This window comes from Solea solea, chromosome 12 (genome assembly GCF_958295425.1).
Source record: "Solea solea chromosome 12, fSolSol10.1, whole genome shotgun sequence".
NCBI lineage: Eukaryota > Metazoa > Chordata > Actinopteri > Pleuronectiformes > Soleidae > Solea > Solea solea.
Window position 1 is genome coordinate 5,193,449 of NC_081145.1, and position 26,490 is coordinate 5,219,938.

Sequence of the window (26,490 nt, forward strand, 5' to 3'; positions counted from 1 at the left end):
GCAGCATAAGAAAACTTGTCACCCTCAAGAGTACCTCAAAAGTTTTCTTCCATTAGTTTTTTACCTCAGCTCCCGCAGTTTGTCTCTCTTCTACTTCTTCCTCAGAGTAGTTTAGTCCATTAACCATGATACTGTAAGGTCATGTTACACAAAGAGTGGGCTGAGTGGTTCGACCATGTGTGTGTGTGTGAGTGTGTGTCCCCTCTGTGAAGGTGCAGATGTGCAGTATCAGGTTTCTGCTCTTTTAGGCCGTCAGAGATTTTCACTGTAAGGTTTAATGTTTCTCTGTGTGACTCTGGGCCGGCAGACCTGACTGCACGTTCACTTGTACAAACAGAACATAAACACATTTTATTGTCACATATGTCATTTTCTCTCTCTCTCTCTCGTTCCCTTTCTTTTCCAACAGGAGGCTAAGGGTGATTTCACCAGGTAAGTTATACTTTTTAATGAACATACATCTGTTCTTGTACCATGGTGTTGAGAAAGAGTACGACTGGATCATGAATGCTCTGCCTCTAACTGTGAGCTACAGAAGCTGAGAGAATGACACTAAGAAGTTTGGATTTATTTTTCAAAACTTAACTGTGTTTTTGTCGTAAAAGTTCCCACAGTTTTTTGTTTTTTTTTACTAATTACTAAAAGAGAGAAATGTGTTATTTGATCATCAGACAGTGGATCTGAGATACATGTCTCATTCCCACAACAGCAGAGGATGATTGGATTGAAAAAAAAACTAATTAAATTGACAAAAGGTCGACGTCAAAGTCACTTCCTGGGTGAAAATTCTGTGAAACCGCCCTTTAAGCTGTCGTGAGGGTGTTCACACTGGCTGTGTTTCTGCTGCATGTCGCTCACCTGTCTATATAAGTTTTCCTGTGGTTTTCCTTCATTTCCTCCACATTCAGCTACTAAAAATAGTTGTAACACCATCATATTTATGTTTTTAACTGTGAAAAAACAGCGAGAAATGGAAACGCAGCCACTACACGTGCAGTGTGAACCAAGCTTAAGAGTCTACATAATATAGATGGGTTTCATTGACAATGTTTCACTGCTCAGTTCACCTTCTTAACTCTTACAAAGAGAACCAAATGATGCTGCATTCAGACATATTTGATTGACATTGGAATTTATGCTGCGTTCAAGCGCAGCTCCAAAAAGGAGGACAACTGAGTGTCTGGCTGGAGGTAAAAATCCGGCCTAAATCTGGACGTATGGTCACCCTTATGTTGTAAATCTATGTTCAGGGGATGTTCTTGTTAAAGGAACACAGTGTAAATTAGCTATCAGTGCCAAATTTAAGGTTCCAGTTCTGGTAGTTAGTGCAGTTAAGCATGATAAGTATTTATTAATGTAAATAAATACATGTTAGACTTCTCATAGGTGCATGTGTGGGAATAAGTGGAGAAAAGCACCTTGTTGACTTGCTCAGTGGCCTGATGACAGACAGAATGTGTCGATTCATCCCATTTTGTTTAACAAGCAAAATAAACCGAATGTCTTTTTAAGCCTGGGGCTTATTTGATGTGTGATCAGGTGAACCGGGAAATTAAATCTATAATCAAGTTTCCGATCATTGACATTATTATTATTATTATTACAGTAGCGGTCACTGTGTTAATGTAGCACATCAGGAAGTATGATGTTGTTGTAAAGAGCAGCATTTTCCCCTGAGCTGTTTTGCTGCTTCCACATTACGGACGAAACACAACAAAAGCATATTGATACCAGTCAGTGAACGTGTGATGTCTCGATCTGCTGTGTTCCTTCCCCAGTGACAGGAGTCGTAGTGAGGTTACAATAGAGAAGATATCAGTGGTCTATCTGTTCCTGAGCATCAAGCTGCAGCACTGACAACCGTCTCCCTCTGAGCTCTGATTTACAAACCTCCCTCCTTCTCTCCTCTCGTCCCTGTTCTACTTTGCTTCGCCCGTTTTTCAGCCTCCGCTGTCACTCATGAGAAAAGCATGTGTTCATTTGAGCGATCAAAGATGTCTCTGTTGTGTAGAGTGACAGCGAAATGTTCCCTGACATTAAATTCTACGTTCAGAATATAAATAATCAGCTATTTAGGTCTAAAAATGTCAACATTAGTCATCATTAAATCGTTAAATCCTGCAGCTGTGGAGCTTTTACAGACTTGTGGATGTTTAAAGGGCACTCCAGAACCTTCAGATGCACACTACATCTGTGTGATGTTGACTTAAGCGTGTGTCGTCTTTTCATCCCTTTGTTGCAGCGCAGAGATAACAGACTAGATCATGGGCCACCTCTGACCTTACTTCCATTGCTGAAAGGAGAAAACAAATACAGTATCCCACAGAGGGTGGGAATGTGACACACTCTGGAGACATTCCTTTAAACCTCCTCCCCCCCTTTTCCTCACCCCTTCCTGTGACACACATACCTCCCAAAAACATTCTGTAGCCCCTGCACTCAGCAAAGCTCTTCGTTATCATACAGTGTCTCTACAGTGTCACTTTTATCTCTCAGTTTCTAAAAATAAAAATGTCTAAACTTAGACAAAGTAGTGATTAATGAAATGATAATTGTTTAAATCTGGCCTATAAAAAAAAATCTTTTTAAAAATAAAAAAATAATAATAAAATAATAAAAAAAAATAAAAATAAAACATCTAGGCTTCTCCTTCTCTAAGGGTTGCCACAGCAGTTTACCTGCTTTTTCAGTAATCCAAAATTTGTTAATCCCAAAGTGGGGAGATTGGCTGATGCTGACAAGTTGAATTCGTATTCATTTAAACCCAGTTAATTGAAATATACATCATTAATATGTCATGTAGTTGCAATGATGACCTCGGTGTCGACGTGCACTGACTGTGTTTAATTGTGCTTCTATTATGTACAGTGCAGTCGTGTATACTGTACTTAAGTAATTACTGTAATGGATATGAAGCAATCTTTGCCCACAGCTGCATTTAGACGCTGAGGAACAGTTGGGCAGGGTGCACTGCATGGATCTCTTCCAGGGTTTAGCTCATAGGTTGTCATGTTCCCAGGGCTTTCCTCAATCTGAGGCCCTGGCAAAGGCTGGAGAGAGAGAGAGAGAGAGACAGAGAGAGAGACAGAAAGAGGCTTAAGGATTAGTGGAGGATATTAAGACCCTCTGCCGATGGAGGCCTGAAAACTGAATCCAGGGCAAAGCCTTGGCTCACTGTCTTCATCTTTGTTGTTTCCTCCTCCATCCCTGTTTTTTTATCTTTCTTTATTTATCTTTCATGTCTGTGTCTGTTTTCTCCCTCCTCTGTTTCCATCTGTCAGTGTCTCTGCAGCTGTTCGGAAATAGACGGCCCCCACTTTTTAGAATACAAAGCATTTAAGGCCCATCTGTATTCATTGCTCTCGACTTAATGTCATTACTGTGTCTGCAGCCTTCTAAATTCAATAATACACTTCTGAGACAGCTCTGGGAAATATTCGGCTCTGCTTTAGATGTCAAACTACTGTTATGTTAAATATTTTTATGTCCTCTTCTTTTCCGTGGTAGTTGTTTTTTTTGTTGCATGAAAATGTCAGGCCTACAGCGGAGAATGGTAGTTGTAGCAGAAGCAGCGTTGACCATGTCTTGTGGTTTCTCATTTCAAGTAATGATGCAACCAGGTCTGACCTGAAAAAGCTGCCTGCTCTGCCCACCCAGGCCCTAAAGGAGCACCCGTCTCTGGCCTACTGGTGAGAGACGAGTCCGTTATTCACCAGAACGTTGCTCGAGCGCTCTTCTCCTTCTAATTATTTCCCATTTTCTCCTGTTTGTTCTCGTCCACAGTGAAGACCGGGTCATAGAGCATTACAAAAAGCTCAGCGGGCAGTCCAGAGGCCAAGCTATTGTGAAGTAAGTGTGTGCAGTGGAGTATGCACAGTATGCATCTGTGGTTATGTTTGTCTGTCATATGGAAGGTTGTGCTCTCTGTAACCCTTACACCCTTCTCTCTCTCTCTGCTCCTCACAGTTATATGAGCATTGTGGAGTCTCTGCCCACATATGGAGTACATTACTATGCTGTTAAGGTACAGTTTTACTGCACTCACACTTGAACACCACAAGCTATTTTGTTCACTCTGGACACGCAAGTCGGCAGTTTAAAGGCTTAAAGTTTAAAGCTTAAAGCTAATGATTGTTGTTTTTCTGCATCTGCCACTGCAACTGCTTTTTTATTTCTATTTCTCTCTTTGTCGAACCACAACATTTATTCTGAGGTATTTCTATTGTACGTTTTAGGACAAGCAGGGGATCCCGTGGTGGCTGGGTCTGAGCTATAAAGGCATCTTTCAGTATGACCACCAGGACAAGGTCAAGCCCAGGAAGGTGAGATGAGTCTCCCTCTGATCTCTGATCTCTGATCTCTCTGTCCACTGAATCAGGATCATTTCCACATTTGTTTTCTTTCTCACTCTTCATTCTTTCACCCTGCTTTTTTTTGGGGTGGGGTTTAATTGTATACATTTTCAATCCACAATGACATAAAACATGCAAAAACAATCACAGCACTGAGACATTTCATTTCATGTGTTGAAAAATGAGTAACGAGTAAGTATGATGGTAGTTTTTCTTTTTTCCTCCATCTGATAAATGATAACAGTTTAACAGACGACCCAGAATTCCTTAACTTCCTTTACACTATTGTTCTGTCTCTCCAATCTGCATTCTGTGTGCACTGCAGTACACTTTTGTATTTTAAATCAAAAGAATGTAAAAAGCATTCATATATTAAAAATAAAATAGGTCATCATTAACTAACTTTAAACTTTGTGTAATAATTGTTGAATAAAAGATAACATTTTAGCACACTTAGTCCCTACAGTACCTCCCTCTGAGCTTTTTAAAGATTTATTTATTTATTTATTTATTTCGGTCATGACATTTAGATCACTCATCACATAACATTGCAGTTCACACAATATACATAAGATAAGAGCATAGTCAATATAAATCTTTTGCTACTTCAGATATCCAGACAGTAACTTGTGTCGTGTCACCATGAGACAATGCTGTGCAAATACTAGAGTCTGGAGACATTGAGTCTTGGAATGTTTTGCTTCCTGTCCTGTTCTTATTTCTGTCTTTCTGTGAATGAAGTCCTCCTCACAGTCCCTGAAAGCCTCTCTCACCTCACCTCTGACCTCCCACTCGTGCTTAGAGCCTTCATCTGTGGCATTCAGCCTTGTCTCATAAGGTGTTAATGGGGTTAACAGCAACCCTTTCATACAGGACATGATACACTGCTGCTCATAAACCCACACACACACACAGGAACACACAGGAACTCTGATCTCGACATCCTGATGAACACTTCCTGTTGGCCACAGCTTTCCTGTTTGCCATGAACACTGTGCCACACGTGTGTGTGTGTGTGTGTGTGTGTGTGTGTTGTGTTTAGTGTGTTCCCCAACAACACTGCTGAGGTGTTGAGTTACCAGGTCACTTTATTTCCCATTAAATCAGAGACAAACACCAGATTACCGCTGTGAAAAAGAAAAACCCAGTCCATGTTGTTTATACACGATGGTCAAACTGAGGGAAAGATGGTAAATTATAGCTTCTCAAGAGTCTGAGGGAGGAAAAGTTCACTGTATTTCCCACACAAGTGACTTATCAAGGGTTCAGCTGCCATAGCAACAGTCAGTGTGAGTCATTGGTTCATTAAGCTTCAGGACTGACCCCCTCTCACTTTCTTCTTCTCTCCTTCTCTGCTCCTTCTCATACTAGTGGAGACTTACTCCAACCTTCACCTCACTCTTACTTTTTGGCCCCAAAACACACACACACACACACACACACACTCACACACTCACAAAAAGGCTTAGACTAAACTGAGATTATAGTCTAAGGAGCTTGACCCAAAGGACATTTGTGTGCTGCATGTCTTTTGACGAAAACCCACACTGAATCCACGTCTTTCCCCTCCAGACAAAAAGACAGTTGCTGCTGTTTAGTGTTCCACAGGAAGTAGGACTTTTCCATGTTATCTCAGTAATGAGTCTCATCCCCGTTCCTGCAGACGGGAGGAAGAGCATTTGATTGTGGGGGGATTAGTCGATCAGCCCGTCTACTACCAGTAACCACTGAGTCAGAGTGTAAACACAAGGTTCTCACTGATAAAGTTGTCAGCGTCGTGACTCAGTGAGACACGGGGCGAACACTAATTATGAGACATATTGGGCCAATTAGTCTGTTTCAGAGCCATTGTTTTTATTCATTAATAAGTGACTTGGTGATTTCACGCTGCTCCGTGTAATAATCGCTGTGTGTGTACTCTCGACAGTTGTGTTCAATTAGCGTCTTTATGAGGGGAGTTCCTGTTGTTTATAAATGCAAACCACCTACCGCAGCCTTCACATGGTTTTATTCGGGGGACGTTAAAGCACTTTCCCCACTCGACTCACCGCAGGCCACACTCAGACACACAGAGCAGCCTCGGCGGTGCGTTCTGACTCATTTAGACACAGATTATAGGGTCCGCGTGTTGACTGACTTACCTAACTGTCTGACTTAAGGCTGAAATGGAGAAGCTTCTGTCAACACCGGGACCAAGCCACGAGAAGAAGAAGAAAACTGTGGCATAAATGATCATCATCTCACATGCGTATAATCCAAAAAATGTCAGGAGTGGATTTAGAGAACACACTCACTTTAGTCAGCTTTTGTCTGTGTTGTATTTTCCGCAGATTGGCAGCTACACTGTCTGTTCTTACTCATTTTTCCATTAATGCTACAACCAAAACACAAACAACAGGACAGACAGACGACAGGAAATGCCTGTCGCCATGACAACTAGTGGATAAATTATTGCACGGCAGGACCCCACCTATGTGTGAAACAATAGTTTTTTAGGAGCCCACTTTTCTAAAAATGAATACAACCTACCCTTAGTTATTTTGGCCTTTCTATTCTTCCCACAATCCTTAGGGAGTGCACCAAGCAGGACAAAGGCCTTTACACTCAATTAGATCTGACCTTTTTTTTATCTGCATGAGGGGACGCAGACATTATTAAGACTCAGACGTGGGTCTGAGCATATGAGCGCACAGTTGTGTCGAACAATGACCAGTCATTTCCTGTTCTTGTGTGCGTTTGTGGCCATTTGTGCAAGTTATTTACGGTCAGAAGAAAGAAGATTTACAGCACACGCACAGGAACACGCACATGAACACGCACAGGAACACGCACATGAACGCGCACAGGAACACGCACATGAACACGCACAGGAACACGCACAGGAACACGCACAGCCCTCCAAGTGCCCCGGCTACTTTGACACGAAAGAAGCTGTCAGCGTGTTTTCATCAGATATTAAAGTTATTCACAAAGTCGTCGCACAGATTACAAAGGTTTCTATTATCACAATAGGCTTCTGTGAATAGAGCAGTTTTTGGAAATGGTGTAGAAACACACACAAAAATGATATACATATATATATATATATATATATATATACACACATATATATATATATATATATATATCATTTGAAACAAAGTGACTCTGTTTTTTTTTGTTGAACGTCCTGTGACTGTATCTTAGCGCTGTTTGCACACATGTTACATGTAGAGCTTATCACGACAAGCATCAAAGTGCACTTAGTAAATTACGGGCAGCTGCAGCGGTCTCGTGCCTGAACACCGTTACAAACACCTGTCCTATCTCTGCAGCCCTGGCCCACATGTATCCAACACAAACACAAACACACACACACACACACACACACACACATGATCACTATCTGCTCGGCGTGCTATATTTAGCACCATGCAACATTAGCAATTCACACTACATTGAAAATGTGCGGTAAGAACTCTGATAAGAGCCTCAGCGAGCTTCTTTCATGCTCATGTGCGACATATACGTCACTTAAATAACATACATACATTAGTCTGCGTTGACATAATTTTTTTCATCACGTCTCCATCCTCCTCCTCCTCCTTCTTCTTCCTCTCTGTCATACATCTGTCCATTGTTTTCCCAGGCTGTTCAAATTCCTGGGCTGTGACCTCTTCCTCCCTTAGCTCCCTTTCTCCTCTTTCTTTTCCTCCCTTTTCCTGTCTTGGACTTTTTTTTTATTTTCTCCTGTTTGTCGTTTCTCACAGCTTGGTTTTTTACTTTGCTCACTTTATGTTGCCGCTCCAGGGCCGTCAGAGGTTTGTGTGATTGCCCGCTCCAGCTGATGGATGCAGGTTTCTTTGTGCTCTGAATGAGCCCACACTAGCTTTTCTCTAACAAGAAACAGACGCAGAGGAACAAACGTGTGTGTGTGTGTGTGTACAAAGCTGAGGCACTTCAATTACTGGGCCACATAAAGTTTCTTACCCCCTTCATCACTCCTCCCCTGACCCCTTGTTACACACACAAACACTCACACACACACACACACACACACACAGACACCGCAAGGCCCAGAGCAGGAAGCGCCGTCCCTGAGGGAGAAAGGAGGGGTCAGGAGCAGGGAAGGCGTTAACGCCCCCTCCCCACTGAAAGCTCATAGCGCAAGAGCTCCAGGAGCGGAGGAAACTTAACTTTACACACACTCACCAACACACACACACACACATGCCTACAGATGGTGAACACCCACCATCTAGAAAATTTCTGTTCCCCTGCGTCTGGGAGGATTTAAGATCCGCACATGTCTCAGACTACGTCCTGGGGGAAACTTTCTCATCCAGCTGGCGTTGGCTTCATTTAAAGAGAAACTGATGGTTCGTAAAGGAGACGGAAAAGAGAGTGAGAGAGAGAGCGAGAGAGAAGAAAAAAAAGCAGAGCAGAGGGAAGAAAGCCTCCTCCCTCTCACGCTGTCTTTCTCCAGAGTGAGGTCATCTAGCGCAGGGATCCACTGTGGACAACGCTGCGTGGTCTGGACCTGATCACTGAGCTCCAGACGAGGTCCTCCCTCTCTGTTCCTAACTCCTCCTCTTCATTGGGTTTTGTTTTTTTCCCATTCTTATCCATTTTTTTTTTTTTGGGTAACAAATTGGAACATCGAAGGAAGAGAGAGGATGATTTGGCTGAACGCTGCGTGGATTTAATGTGAAGCATGTTTTTTGAGTAAGCAGGCCTGAAGAGCGTGTGTTTCTCCTGATCCTCAGGTGTTTCAATGGCGTCAGTTGGAGAACCTGTATTTCAGAGAGAAGAAGTTTTCAGTGGAAGTTCACGACCCCAGGAGGTAAATTTATATCACAAATTCAAGCAACTTGTCAACTTGCTAAAGTGTGATGTATTGAGTCTCCGTGTTTTTATCGATTTAAAAATGAGGAATCTTCACAGCTTTGAGGATTATCATCTCATATGGGTCCTTCTTTATTGATTGAATGTCACTGCTATTAGATTATTTTGGAAATGATACAATTTTCCTACAGTTATGGATGTTTTCCAGGAGAATGTACTGTACATTACCACTGTGCCATATGTGGAAGTGTCAAGATTGAAGCTACGCACAGTCCAGCGCAGGAAAGGAGAGATTTGAATCTAATTCCGTAATGGTTGTAGAATTTGTCTTGGCAATAGAGCAAGATATTGGGGATGTCCCAGTGGAGCCTGACATAGATTGATAGACTGATTATTAACACACTCGTAAAGCCACACTCTCTCTCTGTCTCACACACACACACACACAGGTCAGACCCTTGCTAGAGGGAGCTGATAGCTGTTTTGCAGAGGAAGTGACCTCTCATGTTTATTTAACATGGCTATATATGCAGAGTGTTATTCTACAGAGAGACGGAGGGATGGATGGAGGGAGGGAGGGAGGGAACGACAGAGACACACGGGGTGAAACAGCGAGCAGTGGTGTTTTCTTTAAGGGAAGCTGTCATTTTGGGTGAGCTGGTTCTGTTGCTGGGCTACAGATGTGTGTTTAAATAAGGATGAGTAAACAATGGGGAGCAACGTGTGTGGCTTTGTAAAAAGTAAGTGGCGTTTGCTCTCCGAGAATTCCGAGGTTGTTTTTCCTCCTCATTAAAAGCAGCTTCAGCAGCAGTGATTTTGTCAGTTGTGGTGTAGCAGTGAATTAGCGTAGCTGTTATCACTGATGCAAATGTGAGCTATCTTTTATATTCAGTGTATATAAGGAGGCCTTGTGTCCGCTCCTACTGTAGGGCGTCGGTGACGAGAAGGACGTTTGGTCACAGTGGCATTGCTGTGCACACCTGGTACGCCTGTCCCGCCCTCATCAAGTCCATCTGGGCCATGGCCATCAGCCAACACCAGTTCTACCTGGACCGCAAGCAGAGCAAGGTCAGTCGCTCTCCCAGTGTACCCACTCCAATCCCCACACCACACACCACACACCACAAACATGATTAGACATGTGCGAGCCATACGGCAAGTTCTGTATCTGGAGTCAACAAGAGGATCCGGAGCCACGTTTCCCACAAGCGGTACAGTTTGGTTCTGTGTACGGCGTTAGCTAGCCCGGCTAACACCAGACTGCAGACTGTAGTCACCGCCCACTTTCACGTCACAGGTGTCGATGCCTCTGTACGCAATTGGACAGACGTGGTGGCCATGTTGGATGTCTACAGAAGCAGCTCGATGTCACTTCTCTGTCGTCATCGCGTTAAGCTAGCCCCTAGCGCAGCAGGAGCATTTATTTTAGCTGAACAGTTTATCGTAATTTTATCGGCATCGCAATGTGTGTCAAAATATCATTTTAGATGAATTATTATTACACATCGTAAATCGTACACAAATATCACACATTAATCCTTTTAAATGTGTTTTTTTGAATGAAAATGACAATAATGATGTCAAAATGACCACTCCCTCTGATATCGCCAATCATATTGCAATTAGATATTTATTCAAAATCGTTCAGCCCTAATTTATTTGCATTTAGTGAAGCCAAAGTACCAAAATAACCAATCTGTACATTGCACCACCGTCTTTCACACAGGAAGTGGTTTGTTGTATGTAAAGACAGACAGACACAGGCAACAGCAACATCTAAACATGAAGTCTAGTGCTCAGAAAATCTGGTTGTGCAGCAGTTTGACATGATAAATGCCTCTTGCTCCCTGTGCTGCTGCTGTGTACACACAAATGCTCCCTCAGTCAGGTCTGATAGTATTGCTAGACAGAGCTAGCTTTCAAATGAAGGATGCAGCAATCGAATCACGTTTTCACCGGTAACAAATATCACCAGACGTTACACTCTGCAGATTTAAATATCCAGTGCATTACAAACATGTTCATTTTGAATGTCGTCCATTGTTGCCTTTGTTTACCGTGTGCTCTGACATATCGCCGCGTTATTTACGCAGCAGACACAGCTGTCACCGTCCAGCTTACACATCCTGTGGCAGAAACACAATCCCCATCAGGGTTCACCACCCCAACAAAAACCTTACAAATGTCTTGTCTTCTTGTCTCTTCAGTCAAAAATCCATGCTGCGAGGAGTTTGAGCGAGATTGCGATCGACCTGACGGAAACGGGAACGCTGAAGACCTCCAAACTAGCCAACATGGGCAGCAAGGGCAAAATTATCAGCGGGAGCAGTGGCAGTCTGCTGTCCTCAGGTCAGTGTTTAATGGATATGTGTGATGAGTGAGGGGAGATGATGATATGTGTGTGTGTTGATGAGGATTGACGTAAGAACAAACCGGGAGAGATAAACCTGCCATGTGCGAGTGTGTTGAGTGAGCTGACATGTGTCGTGATGAGCAGGAGCCTCGCTGACAAGTGGACGGACAGAAACAGCTGCTTCTGGGAAAGACATACTGACCGTACACCCACACACACATACTGTCTTTCTGTATGTATAGAGCACCACTCCCTCCCTCCATGTCACACAGACTCATCCACCAGAGGACCCTGGCCCTGCTAAATTTAGTGAGTGAGGGACTGAAAGTCTGCCACAGCCTTTAAAAACAATGCTTATCAGTGCTGTATGAGTCAGGAGTGTGACAGACAGATTTATACATGAGCTAAAATGAGAGTACAGGAAAACGCCTGTTTGAATCACAGCAGCCACATGTTGAAAGCCTATTTCAGCTTATTTCACTTGTGAAATGACTCGCACTCGCACAAACAGCATCATGAGCATAAAATGAAGAGGCTAGAATGTGGGTCTGGATGTGGCTGTGAGTCAGCTATTTAAAGTTTAACACAATTATTTTCATAATCGATTAATCTGTCAATTATATACTTGATGAATGGATTGTTTGGTCAGACAATGTTGTGGAATTAGTGTTTGCCAAACCTGGAAATGAAACTCCACAAATGAAAATGATTCACTTTAAATGATTTCTTTGTTACGTGGAGCAAAGAAACCTGAAAATATTCACATTTAAGAAGCTGAAAAATCATAAAGCTTGTCACTGCATATTCCTACATAATAGCAGCATTTTAAAGTACTATTTTAAAATAATTAGATTAAAATGGTAGGATAAAATGCCCATAGGCTAGTAAATAATTGTCTATAACGTAAAAATAATGACATTTATGACGATATTTAACGTGATTTCATCATAAAAGTGTAAAAGAATGATATAAAGTTCACAATAAACAAACATTTCTGATGCAAAATAAAACTAAGAAGGCAGAAATAACATATGACCGACGGATCACGAGTTAAAGACCTCTGCCTCAGGGAATCTATTACTTGAACAACACTTGTGTGTCAGTAGTAATGACCTGCATGCTCTTCTCATTTTTATCTGATTGCATCTGTTTCCTCCGTTACTTCTCTTTACTCAGTCGGTATAGATTCATTAATCTCTGCCTCCCAAACCAATCCCACTTTATCTCCTCAACTATCCGCTCCTCGTCTCTTAAACCCCCATTTCTCTTCTCTCTGGTCGTCTTTACTCAAACCCCCACCTCTTATCATACAGTGTGTCTCTGTCTTATCTGACTGAGTCCCATCACTTGTCTCATTAGTGCTGCATCAGTGTGTTGATTTCACGATCTACTGCTTTGCCCAGCAGCACAGGGCAGCCATAGTGTCACATTTATGCATAGAAACAATGGAGAGTTTGAGCATTAGTTTGTTTTGCAGCTCCGTTTGTCCTCGCGGTGAACCACACAGGGTCACAGCGAGAGCAACCCAGAAAAACAGAGCTTGTGGGCGGGTGAGTGGCTGGTGTTTGGGTTGTTTTCAGTGAAGCTTGTCGCAAACAAGGCTGGCACCATCTCAGAGGCTTGTGTGCATACTGTGTGCGTCACAGACTTTGTCCCAAACTGCCCCTTCCTTTAAACACTCTAGTTTCCTTATCGAAACGTCCCGTTCACTTCCTCGTAAACATCCTCCTGCGAGGCGAGCAGGTGCATGCAAGATTCCCCCCACACAGTCCCCACAACACCAAACTGAGTCCTTCCCTCACATCCTATGCTGTGTGTACCCTGCAGGCTCTCAGGAATCAGACAGCTCACAGACGGCCAAGAAAGACATGCTGGCAGCGCTGAGGGCCCGGCAGGAAGCTCTAGAGGAAACGCTAAAACAGCGACTAGAAGAACTAAAGAGCATCTGCATCAGAGAAGCTGTATGACAAAACACTGAGATACTGTTGCAAATACTTTGGAAACCACAATACTTTCTACCTCCTCGTCTCTAACTGCCTCCTCTCTCGTCTAATTTTCCAGGAGCTGACAGGAAAGCTTCCTAAAGAATATCCTCTGGATCCAGGAGAGGAGCCACCGACAGTGAGGCGAAAGATTGGTACTGCCTTTAAACTGGACGAGCAGAAAATTCTTCCTAAGGGAGAGGTAAAGCTGCAAGCTCTCCGTTTTCGTAATCACACTTAACCTCAGCGTCTATTCACCCACACTGCTACATGTGCCTTTTACAGGTCGTTTTCACACCTAACTGTCTCAAGTGGGTCAGGTTCAATTGGGGGTTGTAACATTCAGCCGGTCCGGGTTTGCTTTCACACTTTCGCACTTTAGTGAAACGAACCAAACCTTTTGAACAACATATTCAAACCTCATTTTCATTCTAAATTGTATCATTTATGCAAACACTCTTATGTGTAGTAAATTCAATTAGTGCCAATAAAACCTCCTCAATGTTACACACTGGACCTTTAATGCATTGCGGATGGACATTATTGATCACTGAAAGCTCAGTGCAGCTCAAGGGTTGTTCAGAATTCATTTCATTTAAAAGCTCATACTTAAAAAAGGATTGATGGTTAATTAATTAACTCATCTGTTCTCTAAGTAAAGTAAACTGTGAGCTACAGACTGAGACATGCAACACCGAACGTCACTTGTTCCTTTTTTCTGCCATGGCTGAGAACAGTAGAACTTCTAAAAATAGCCTGGCAGCATTCTCGCCATAGGAAGTGGTGATAGTAGGATTGTGTTCTGTTCTGTGTGTGTGTGTGTGTGTGTGTGTGTGCGTGCAGGCACTTATGTCTGGGCGTACGTGTTGCTGAGGTTTTCATATGCCTTGAAAAGAATCCGACACAATATCACACAAGAGCCGTGTAAGCAGAAAAGATGTTTCTTATTTTATAATTTATCCTGAACAGCTTAAACTCACACACACACACATGGAAGCTGCTCTGGCAGGAGTGTGAAAAGAAAAGCGAGAGACACTGTGAGTGAAAGGGATTCCAATAAGATGTTGACCCAGCTGAAGACATTATTACTCTCACTTTCTTAGGAGACAAAAATGGTGCGTGTGTGTTCTTGTGATGGTATCTTTGTGAGGACCAAAAACTTACACCACTGGTCCTCATGTACTGTAAATCCCTTAAAATGGCTTTTTGAGGGTTAAGAGCTGGTTTTAGGGTTAGATTTAGAGTTGGGTTTAGGTTAAGGGTTAAAAGGATTAAGCAGTTATGATGGTTAAGGTTAGGGTAAGGGACTAGGGAATGCATTCCTGACTATGAGTGTGTACTTGTACTTGCATCTTAGTGAAGACCAGAAAACCTACAAACCACAGAAAGGAAGATAAAGTAATCCTTTATTAGTCTCACAATGGGGGAGACATTTTGTGAACGTGAAGTCAATTTGTTCTGTCACACATTAGAGCCATGGTTCCCAACCTGAGGTCCAAGCCCCCCCCTTAGGCGGGTGCCAGAGATCACATGGGGGGAGTTTGTGAGGTTAATATAATTATATTTGTGCATCCCATTCAGACACTCTACTGGATAATTAGAAGTCAGTATCACCCAAATGGTCCACCTTTCAATTTATTAATCACCAATACCTGATCACGTTCCTGTTCTGTGAGAAACGTGAAAGTACCAAAGACTCACCGGTATCAAAAAAAGAAAACAAGGCGATGGTTGATTTAAGTACAGTTTTTATCACTATATACACTGTGAGAATAGCAACAGGTCAGGGGGGCCTGGATTGTCCTGGACACAAGCAAGGGGGGGCTTCAAGGAAAATGGCTGGGAGCCACTGCATTAGAGGGCCTTTTTAAGGGTTAAGGCTTGGTTTTAGTGTTGGAGTTTGAATTAAGTGTAAGTTGAGGTTTAAGATAAGGCATTTATTGTCATTACATCTATGAGCGTCCTCACTAACATGATTGTGTGTTCCATCGTTTGATAGATAGAGCACACATTACACGCTCACTGTACAATGTGTTCATGTTTGTCACAGGACTGCCTCGAGTGTGTTTCCTCATAATCACATTCACAAGACTCTGTGCTGTTTATTATGGTCTGTACATAAACCTATGGTTGTACACTCATTTGCAGTAAGCAATACATTTGCGGAATGATGAAGTGTATTTTCCTTGGTTAACTCTCTCCGGCCTCTGCTCCACAATTTCCCAGGAGAAGTGTAGAGGAGGAGAGGATGGATTGATGGAGAGGTGTTTTTATTGGGGGGGACTGAGTGTCTCAATAGAGAACATGCAACGGTGAGAAAATGCTGGGGCTGCAGCGCAGATAAATGATTTCCTCAGTGTGTTTTCACTGGCAGAGTCCGACCCAGTACATTGCATGGGAGAGTTACAGTCTGAATACGTGTCGGCAAGCTAAGCTTTGTTGTTCTTGGATTCCTGTGTCAGGTTTCTGTTGCTAAATCTGTGAGCGAATCCAGTATTTTTGTGCATGTTTGTGTTACTCAGCTGTGTGTGTGTGTGTGTGTGTGTGTGCGTGTGTCTGTGTTTATCCCAGGAAGAGGAGCTGGAGAGGTTGGAGCGGGAGTTTGCCATTCAGTCCCAGATTACAGAGGCGGCCCGCCGTCTGGCCAGTGATCCTCACGTCAGCAGCAAGAAGCTGAAGAAGCAGAGGAAAACGTCTTATCTCAACGCACTGAAGAAGCTGCAGGAAATTGAGAACTCCATCAACGAGCATCGGGTCCGCTCTGGCAAGAAGCCTACGCAGAGAGCATCGCTTATCATAGAAGGTGTTAATAAAACTCTTATTCAGTGCATGGAAGTCACATTTTGAGAGCTCTTATTATCTATGTGTACTTTGTACAATCTCTGACATCATCATCTTTGTTCCACAGAAGCCAATATTGGTTCTGAAGACAGCTCCCTGTCTGACGCGCTGGTTCTGGACGATGGTGTGTGTCTCCATTCATCACATTTATATATAATAAAATATATAATAATATAATAATCATTTAGAACTTTGCCCAAAATGGCTAATTTGCGTGACTCATTGTTGTGTTTGGTTTGTTTATCTGTTAAACTTGAAATACACTTAATTATAATATCTTTTATGTTTTGGTGTAGCTGTCTGTTTTCTCTAACATTTTATATTTTATTTCTAAATCGCTTGCTTTTATCTATTAGTGACAGAAACCATGCTGCTGTAACACAAACATGTCCCAGTTTTTAAGGATCAATAAAGTACATACATCCATCTATCTATCCCCGGATTTTCCACTATATCTCAGGACAATTCAATTACATAAATTGAATTTTCTCCATCTTCTCTCCTTTATAAGATGGATATCCCTGTATCCAATATCTCATATCCTGGCTCTCTGTTTGTTTCAGATGACCCTCAAGTCACAGGAACGCCCACGTTCTCCCCAGTAGCATCACCTCACAAGGGCCTGCCTCCTCGGCCCCCATCTCACAGTCGGCCCCCTCCGCCGCAGTCCCTGGACGGCCTGCGACACCTGCACTACACGCGCTCCGACTACGACAAATCGCCCATCAAACCCAAGATGTGGAGCGAGTCGTCACTGGACGAGCCCTATGAAAAAGTCAAGAAACGCTCCTCTCACTCCAGGTAGTGAGCACTTTCACCGTCCTTTCAGAATAAAGCCACGGCACATTATGTTCAGGAGGCTGCGTTTGGATTGTTGTTGCTGCTCTGTTTCACCCCCTCACTCTTCTCTTCAGTCACAGGCGGTTCCCAAGCTCTGGCAGTGCAGAAGCAGGAGGCAGTAACTCTCTGCAGAGCAGCCCCATCAGGAGCCTCCCTCACTGGAACTCTCAGTCCAGCATGCCCTCCACCCCGGACCTCAGGTCCAGGACACCACACTATGTACATTCTACCAGGTCAGTCTCTATGTCTGTAATTGTTATTATTTAAGCTTAAAATTAGAGCTTGTGGAGCAAACTGTTAGACAGTTTTGCAAATAACAGCCTGACAGATGTTTCTTGCATTTATAGAGAGCTGTAACAGATTAATAACAACAAACACTTTTGATCTGTCTCTCTGATCTGCATTTACCTATTATGTATACATTTAGTGATGCCTGAATACTGTTATTTTGTGTATGATACCTTTCAAAAATACTGATTACACCAGCCATTTCAAAAACATCATGCTTCACCTGTGTAACAAGGACTTTGCTCCCTTAAAGAGGAAATAACCAGTACAACAAGAGGACACAGTTAGAATACTCATCATTTTACAGTCATTTTCACCATTATCGTGTAACAATACATAAACTATGATCAGCTCATCCATGATTATTGAATAAATGATGCATGAATGTGTCAAGTTTCTGAGAAACAAATACTAAGTCAACATTACTCTGTAACTGTAACAAGGAGATCTGTTGAGACTGTGTTGTTGAGTCTGTGTTTATAATTCTTCATCTCACAGGTCAGTGGACATCAGTCCGACACGTCTGCACAGTCTCGCTCAGCACTTTAGGAACCGCAGCTCCAGCCTGGAGTCCCAGGGGAAGCTGCTCACATCCGACCCAGAAACACACCAGCACACGCTGGGAACACTGGGCAGTCCTGACTTCTTCCTGGGACCGGGACGCAGCTCCAATGGCTCTGACCCACTGGACGACTGTTCGTCCTGCACCAGCCAAAGCAGCTCAGAGCATTACTACCCCTCTGGGGGACCTCCCAGCAACAACCCCAACTACTCTACCCTGGGAGAGGATTCACCCTCTAAAGCCAGGCAGAGGCAGAGGCAACGACACAGGTAAGAAGGATGGTGGCGATACGAGATCATTATTATACCAACTATGTTTAAAGGAATAAAAAAAGATTGTTTTTTGTTCCCTCTCCAGGTCTGCAGGTCACCTTGGTTCCTCTAACTCCGGCTCCATGCCAAACCTGGCAGCTAAAAACGGCTCTGGTGGAAGCACAGGTGGAGGCAGCATCGGCGGGGGACACCATGGAGTTTACCTCAGCAGCCAGAGCCAGCCTTCATCCCAGTACCGCATCAAGGAGTACCCGCTGTATGTCGAGGGCAGCCCCAACCCCGTGGTGGTGCGCAGCTTGGAAAGCGACCAGGAGGGACACTACAGCGTCAAGGCCCAGTTCAAGACATCCAGCTCCTACACGGCCGGGGGACTGTACAAGGAGGCCTGGGGGGGGGAGGAGGGCGGGGAGGGGAGCGGCCGACTCACGCCATCGCGCTCTCAGATCGTACGGACTCCATCACTGGGGCGAGACGGTAGTGGAGGAGGGGGGAGGGCAGCGGTGTCTGAGGAGCTGCGGTGCTGGTACCAGAGGTCCTCGGGGAGCCTGAAGGAAAGGAGTCATTCACATTCGGGGTCCACCTCCTCTGAGACGGGGTCACAGCAAGGCACTCTGGGACCTGGACGAGGCATCAGAGTAGGGACACTCACCAAAGGCTCACCAGGTAGGCTGCATTAAACTTTCACTCATATGGGTCAAATGAAAATATTCCTTTAGATTAAAGTGTGTGTAAAGTAGGGGTGGAACAAAAGGCTGTCTTACATTTGTAGTTGGAAATTACAGAGGCGTTCCTAAAGAGGCAACGCCCCGACCTTGGATTTTTTACTTAGAAACTCGGAGCAACCTAACAAACATCGCTGCTTTTTGAATTTCTAATCGTAGAAATTCGGCTATTTGTGTGCACAAAATCTCATGTATAGTGTTGTTATCGACTGGTATTGCTAACACAACGGCTATCCTGAGATGCGTTTGCGACTTTTCCTCTGGAACTCAGGGAGCATAGGGGAGGTTGTCTCTCCAGGGCCAGAAAAGGAAGCTACTTTGGGCTAAAACCTTCACTTTCTTACTGGCAGATGATGAACACATGACATGGACACGCACCTTGAGCTGGAGGAGACTGGGCATTTATTTTTTCCCACTGGCACAGAACACTACACATTAGTGCCTCTACTAATGCTAACTGTGTCTGGTTTCTGGCTTCTCATGCTTCTCTTGCTCAACCACACACACACACACACACACACACACACACACACACATGGTCCTTAAAGGGTCCGCTGCACTATTACAGCATGGGAGTTGCAATGGCTGTCTGTGTCTGTCAGGTGACTCTTAAGCCTCTTAACTCTTAAGTTTTATCGACGGTTCCGTCGCTCAGCTTCTTAAAAAGAAACCTTCCGTCCAACGATCCCTCACCTCTCTCCATCTTCAGCTACGATCTCTCTTACAGAGGTCAGAGGTCAGCGCACACCGCAAACAAACTTAAATGGAACTTAAATTATTTTGTTGCGTTAACTTTAACAGCCCTAGTTATAATAATAGCTGTTTTTGACATGTAAGTTAAGATTAAAGCAGCAGCAGCAGCCGTAAAGTCACAGCCTTTAGACCTGGACTAAAGGCTGTGACTTTACAACCCTGACTTTGTTTTGGACGTCTCTGCTCATGACTAAAATTACAACCTCCGTTATTTCATTTACAGTTCATTTATATTCTTTTTCTTTTCTTTACTGTGAGACCTACGGAAGAGTATTAGTGCCACAGCATGAATTCTGAGATTAAAGTCATTCTAGAGTTCCACATTCTGTACTTTAAACTTTGCTCACAGCACAACCATCCAACTGAAGAATGAAGGGTTTTCTTAAATCAAAGTTCATCTTTGCTTCTGCAACAAAGGGTCAATGACTTGAGTTAAGGGAAAAAGACAGTGCCCCATGTGAGGCTCGAACTCACGACCTTCAGATTATGAGACTGACGCGCTGCCTACTGCGCTAACGAGGCCGGTGGCCCCTCTGTAAGAGACATAGTTGGGATTCCTCTCTTACGCAATTGCCCTCCCCCCTCCCCCCTCCTCCCTCCCCCATGGCCTGATGTCTGTCTCCTTTGTTCAGGACTGCATGTGCTTTGGTTGCCTGTTTGACTAACTGTCAGCTCTCCTCTCAGCTGCGTCCCCTCACAGCCAGAGGAGTATGACGCCCTCCAATGAACACACGGCCACGCCCACGCCCACGCCTCCCTGTAGCCCACAGCACATCCTCAACTGGCAGAGCGGGTAAGAGCTAACAGCAGAGGTTTGACTGCGTGTTAAAAGATGTGAATAATTCAGGACAAGCTGGATATTATTGTCCAAACGTCACCGTCGCCTCCTCGAGCTTTGACTGTCTGTCTGTCTGTCTGTCTGTCTGTCTGTCTGTCTGTCCGATGCTGCTTGTCACAAATTAAAAGTGTCTTTAATGTGATTTTTCTCACTCAAACAATCCTCTCAGTTTCACTTCAACTGTTTGTATTTTACGTTTTACTCACGGAATCTTTGTTTCCTCACTCTTGCTACTCAGTTTCACGTCGTTATTAAGCGATATCCTGTGACCTAACATAATCTTTCCCTTTGTGTGTGTGTGTGTGTGTCTCTCTCTCTCTGTCTGTACTAACCCGTCTTTCCTTGTGCCTGTGTGTGTGTGTGTCTGTGTGTGTGTGTGTGTGTGTGTGTGTGCGTGTGTGTGTGTGTCCTCTCTCCTGGTTTAGAGGCACAGCAGACTGCTCTCCTACTGAGGACGTGTGTCAGTCTCCCCCTCAGCCCAGCTCTGATGCGTAGAGGTACTGTCTGTGGTCTCGGCCTGCCAGTGGTCTAAACCTAGATTGTACTGTGAAAGTGTGAAAACAGAACCAAATTTACATTCAGTTTATTCAGTAAATGGATCATAAAATCATGCTAAAGGTTTACTAGTCACACATGCACTGTCTGGTCAAAAATCACCTTGATTTAAATAAGCAAATATCTTTTAGCTAGCAGCGAGTTATTGCACCCAAACGGATGCAGTGACACGTCCTGGGGTCGTGGTTAAGTAAATTATTCAACGACGACAAAATTTGGCTTAAATTAGGGTAACTAAACCCGCCCAAACCCTGAAAAATGCAAGGAAGTGGGCTGAGAACTTATTGAGGGAGAGGAGAAGGAGGGGGGGAGTGGGGATCACTGCAGGGGGAGGAGTCTGGGACAACAAGCTTAGTGCTAATGAGAGAAGATCTTAATGTAAATGTGTACCTGTGAAACTAAGATGCAGTGGCACAACAAAGAGAGGCAGAAGATGAGACAAGTTGTATCACATGACATGTAGAATTTCAATATTTCACACTAAACTGTAAAGATTTGCTCCTAGATCAACAAATACTATGTCTAGATACCTGTAGACAATAGTTCACACCTGGAGAAAAGTGGTTTAGAAGTTTAGTTTCACTCAAAGAACTTTCCAACGCAGTATTGAAACATGGAAGGATCGTGGTGTCCATCACAGGGCCCAGAAGAACTCATGGCTATGTTTAATAGTGAATAAAAGAGACAATAAATATACACACGCAAGGTGAAGAGAGCTCCAAGACCCACTGAGAACCTTTGGAGAAGACTTAACCCACCCTCCCATCATAAATCACAAGATAGCAGCTCTGGATGGAAATGCATGAGCTTTTAGAAGCAACGCTAAAGTTACTGCTAAGTGCAGTGTTTTTGCAGCAGTGTGGGGTCTGACAGTGACGAGGGTTCATGGTTTCCTGCGCTCTGCTGGTGAAGGTTTTGTGTGTCAGGTACTTTCTCTGGCTGTATCTGTATCTGATCTCTGCATGTGCTCTGCTAAATGTGGCTCACTCCCTGCAGGATTGACTAATAGAAACATTTTAACCACATCCAGCATGTGTCGTAACACAGAAGTGAGTCAATCGGACCTATTTTCACCAAAAACATTTGCAGAATTACGAGTTATGTCTCTGTATATATTCACTGTATATATAAGTTGTGATTCATTTAACAAACATAATATTTATAGATAATTGTAGATGTTACAGAAATGTGTATACTGTTAATTGGGTCGCTATAGTTTATCAGTGTTTCCTCAGCTTTCTATACTATTTTAAAAATGACAAATTGTCGTGACTCAAATCACAAAGTAAAGAGCAAATTTGTGCATGATGTAATATCTTATTTATAGTCATATTTGTAAAATAATATATATATTATATAATATATATAATATATATGTTAGATTATATAACATATATCTTATATATAATATGTATAATATAATTTGGAATTTGGAATAGTTTCCTTGAAATCCACTCTAACGTCATTTAATTTGCATATTATTTTAAATATATACATATAAATCTGAACTTAAAGGTTGGAAAGATTCTGAAAATGAAAGTGTTTGTGTTCTGTGTTCTGTGTTGTGTGGAGTGAAGTGAGTGTGATGCTGGTTTGTCTTTGGTCTGCAGGTCTTTCAGTGACAGCTGTTTTCTCAGCAGCCCTCTGTGTGCAGAGCTGGCAGACGTGCAGTGGTACGGACACGACAAGGCCAAACCTGGAACCCTGGTCTGAGACCGTCCTTCCAGAAACGTCCCATCGCCCTCTCTCCCCTGTCCCTCACTACTACCCATCGACAACCAACAACCTCATCCTTAAAACCCTACAAAATCCTGCTCCGCCCCAACGACCCGAGCAGACTAGACATGAGCCTTCCTCCTCCTCCTCCTCCTCCTCCTCCCTTCATTCATCCTGTCCTTCATCCATTTCACAGGGACACGGCGTTTGATAAGGGCCGGTTTTTACATGACAGACTGGACTGAGCAGAGTCACCTCAGTGTTTGAACAGAGAGAGAGAGAGAGCACAGAACACATCACTGAAGCTCAACAAAGCCAGGATTTCCTATCATTTTATCTCATCTTTGCTCCTGCAACTTTACCAACTGTAACGCACTGCCACCAAATCAGGACGTGATTTGAGCCACCGCTTTATCGACAGGCCCCTCACAGAACTCTTACTGGTCTTCATCCATTTTTATTTCTTCCCTAAACAAACTAAATAATCTGGATTAACGAACATTACACTACATTCAACCTCTTTTCAGTTTTAACCCACAACCAAAGACTGACACCAGGTGGTGGTGGTGGTGGTGGGCGGGGCCAGACAGACTGTGATGGTGGACTGAAACGACAACACCGGGACGGGTGTCTGTGACTCTGTGTAGACTAATCGATGAGGACTAAAGCAATAACAAACTTATTAAACACACAAGTACATGAACGCGTTTGGACTGAAGCGGCCGTTTATCACCACGTTCTCTGCCTTGTGATGCTGGGAGTGAAAAAAAAAACAACAAAGAAAAAAGGCTCATCAGTGCATCTCAGGGTGAATGTGGATGTTTTGGGTTTAAGTCCGTGCTCATTTTTGTTTCTTCTCATTGGTCTTTGTAAGATTTCTGTCATCATGGTGAAGGTTCACACACACACACACACTCACTATAACTGCGACATTTCCTTTTCAAATTCTTCTTCTTTTTTTTGCATTTTCTGCACTGAAAGTAAAAGAGTGATTGGCTGTTCACACTTGACATTGAGCCTGTTAAGTGATAAATCTCTACAGTTACTGTCTCTCGGCCTTTGGCCTCGCTTGTATGTGGTTGTTGGCACCACGCTGCGTTTATCTGTGAGTCCCCGTGAGCTCCATCATCGCTCTGTCCGTGTGTGCAGCGTGACCGGAGCCTCCTGACTCACTACTAACACACTGTTTGTGACAAATGTGTACTGTATTTTGTGCTGGAACCGCGACAGAGCCGTTCAAATCCCCACAGACAACGAGACACTTCACATCTCATCTACAATTTGGCATCAGGTGCAATCTCACTTTGGTCTTAAAGCACAACATAAATCATGTGTACGAGGGCTGGAGCTACTTTTGTGTCGTATCAAAGGACAGCGGAGGCAACTAGAGCCACAGATTCAAGCATTCAATGGATATAGATTCATTCATAATTAAAAACCCTAGTATTGGGGCCGAGGAGAAGCCATAATTAGAAGTTTGGAGAATATTTCGCCACAAAAATCCCAAACAACAATCAGATTTCCAAAAAAACAGGGTTAGAAAAGCACAGCAGGTTTTATACAGAGGAGGCAGACCTCTGCATGTGTCCCCCCCCCCCCGACATGTGATTATGTTGCAGGAAAACAGAAAAAGAAAATGTTTCCTTGTTGCACAAAAATCAGAATTTAAGGCAGTTTTAATTCAGATTACGACTGATTTGTTATCTAATGATGGAGAGCAGAGCCGGCCCAAGGCAGAAGCAGATCTAAGGGGTTGCTGATGTTTGGGGGGCCCCCAGTATGTGTGGATAAAAAACACTAGATCTCTACTTAGATTGCACTTAAGTTATTTGGTTTTATTTTGCTCATTTGGTGCACGTTTGCACATCTGTTCTAAGTTTTAAAAACCAAAGTCATTAAACTGGTTTAAACTTGTTTCATTCAAGTTCAGTCTCGCCACACTTTTGTGATTTTACTTTCTATGGTTAGAAAACAAGACAAGAGTGACACTGGTCTGGTGTAAATAACTATAATAACTTAACTTTAATTACTGCAGTTTATAGTGTTACACTTGTATCGATAATAGTGAAGGTGGTGGGACGGGGTGGGGCTCCCCAAATCCAATGCAGTTTAGGGCCCCGTAAAGGCTTGGGCCGGCCCTGCCGGAGAGAATCGGGCTTGTTTGTTTGTCTGGATAAATCCTTTATTGTGCTGTGATGCATGGGAGCAGTGGTACTCATGGTGTTTTCCTTTACCAGACTTATGTTCATAGGAGTTTTAACCGTCTCCCGGTATGTGGTCAAAGCTGATAATTGAGAAAATGAAGACACAATCCCGTGCATGGCCACGATGCAGATCCAGCAACATAAACACGTCCTCCTCCTCCAATAGTGTCACACCCTGCCCCCTAGTCTGACCCTGTGCTAATCTGTGACCTCTGACCCAGTGTGATGAAGTGTGCCCACCCCCCGCCCCCCCTCACTGTTTTCAATGTTTCATCTTTTTTTTAAATACTCCAAAAGAAATGAGCTGTTATATCAATCATTTCCTGTATGTGCGCAGGGGCACTGTACGGTTGTGTGTGTGGGGGGGTTTTAACATTAACATTAACATTTTATATGACTCAGTATTGTTATTTTGTTATTTTATTTCAGTTCTGACATCGTAACGACCCGTTCAGGTGCTACAAAAATGAGCAGTTACTGCTTTGTCACACAAGGATCCAGACGTTTGTTCACTGTAACCACGAGACTCAACACAAAGACGTGCAAAAAGCCCGCTTCTTTTAACAAAGCGTTTTAATAGTGCAGTAGGACACTTCCCTAACCCAGACAATAGAGCATGTAACTCCATTTTATCACCTCTGTTCAGCTGTAACAAAACATTAAAAAAAAAGGTGTTGTAGAAAAAACAAATGTGGGATTATTAAGAGAGAGAAAATGAAAAGAAAAAAAAAGAATTCCACAGTTAATTTATTCTTTTTTCTATTAAAAATTTGTATAGTAACTTTACATTTTTCAAAACTGTGTTGTTGGAAATTGATGATAAAATTTTCAAGAGGAGAAAACCGCGGTGGTTCTTGAGAGTAAGAAAAATAAATTATTGATGAATGTTCTCAAGATTGTGCCTCTGTCTGTTCTTTTTTTTAATCTTCTGTGAACTACGACACAAGTGTCAAAAACTGTCTTTTAAAAACTTCACATCTTTGAGTGTGGATCAGTTTACCCCGGCCCATAACCTCCATCATTTAGATTATCTCCTTTAGATAAACTATTAGAATAAACCTGGCTTCTTGTTTTGTCTGAGACAGAGAGTCTGACACATGTGACCGAAACCATAACGTCTTTGTCAGAAGTTATTTTATAAAAAGAAAAAAGAAAAAAATCAAAGACATGTTTTAATCCCTGTGGGTCAGATCGGGTTCTTAGGAGCAATCACAGTGAGACTTATCAAAAAGGAATCTCCACATGGAGTCACCACTTCCTCTCCTTCAGGCTCACTCACTCACTCACTCACTCACTCATCATCACATCCAAGCCGCCAAGAGACAGAGGAAATCCTGTGGAGTCAGAGGAGATAAACTCCACAAACACTGATAGAAGAGATGATGAGG

General features: G+C 43.2%; 1 protein-coding gene and 1 non-coding gene across 9 annotated transcripts in view; one reads left to right on the top strand and one right to left on the bottom strand.

Annotated features, from left to right (window-relative positions):
* Window positions 1–25,996, top strand: part of frmd4a (FERM domain containing 4A) — a 134,277-nt gene extending 108,281 nt beyond the window's left edge. For 6 of the 8 annotated variants that reach the window (XM_058644845.1, XM_058644848.1, XM_058644844.1 and 3 more), the window contains exons 7-24: window positions 410–432; window positions 3,606–3,689; window positions 3,784–3,849; window positions 3,967–4,024; window positions 4,236–4,322; window positions 9,098–9,173; window positions 10,102–10,244; window positions 11,384–11,525; window positions 13,357–13,490; window positions 13,591–13,713; window positions 16,083–16,314; window positions 16,420–16,476; window positions 16,916–17,153; window positions 17,267–17,425; window positions 17,979–18,311; window positions 18,400–18,977; window positions 20,474–20,582; window positions 22,793–25,996. In XM_058644845.1, coding sequence (XP_058500828.1) covers window positions 410–432; window positions 3,606–3,689; window positions 3,784–3,849; window positions 3,967–4,024; window positions 4,236–4,322; window positions 9,098–9,173; window positions 10,102–10,244; window positions 11,384–11,525; window positions 13,357–13,490; window positions 13,591–13,713; window positions 16,083–16,314; window positions 16,420–16,476; window positions 16,916–17,153; window positions 17,267–17,425; window positions 17,979–18,311; window positions 18,400–18,977; window positions 20,474–20,582; window positions 22,793–22,895 — 2,745 coding nt within the window. In that variant the 3' untranslated portion in view covers window positions 22,896–25,996. Of the gene's footprint in view, window positions 1–409; window positions 433–3,605; window positions 3,690–3,783; window positions 3,850–3,966; window positions 4,025–4,235; window positions 4,323–9,097; window positions 9,175–10,101; window positions 10,245–11,383; window positions 11,526–13,356; window positions 13,491–13,590; window positions 13,714–16,082; window positions 16,315–16,419; window positions 16,477–16,915; window positions 17,154–17,266; window positions 17,426–17,978; window positions 18,312–18,399; window positions 18,978–20,473; window positions 20,583–22,792 lie in introns of all 8 variants that reach the window. The other 2 variants (XM_058644843.1, XM_058644840.1) reach the window with 1 other exon arrangement.
* Window positions 20,239–20,311, bottom strand: trnam-cau (transfer RNA methionine (anticodon CAU)). The gene has a single exon. It is a non-coding gene; the product is annotated as a tRNA-Met (tRNA).
* Window positions 25,997–26,490: the final 494 nt, after the last annotated feature.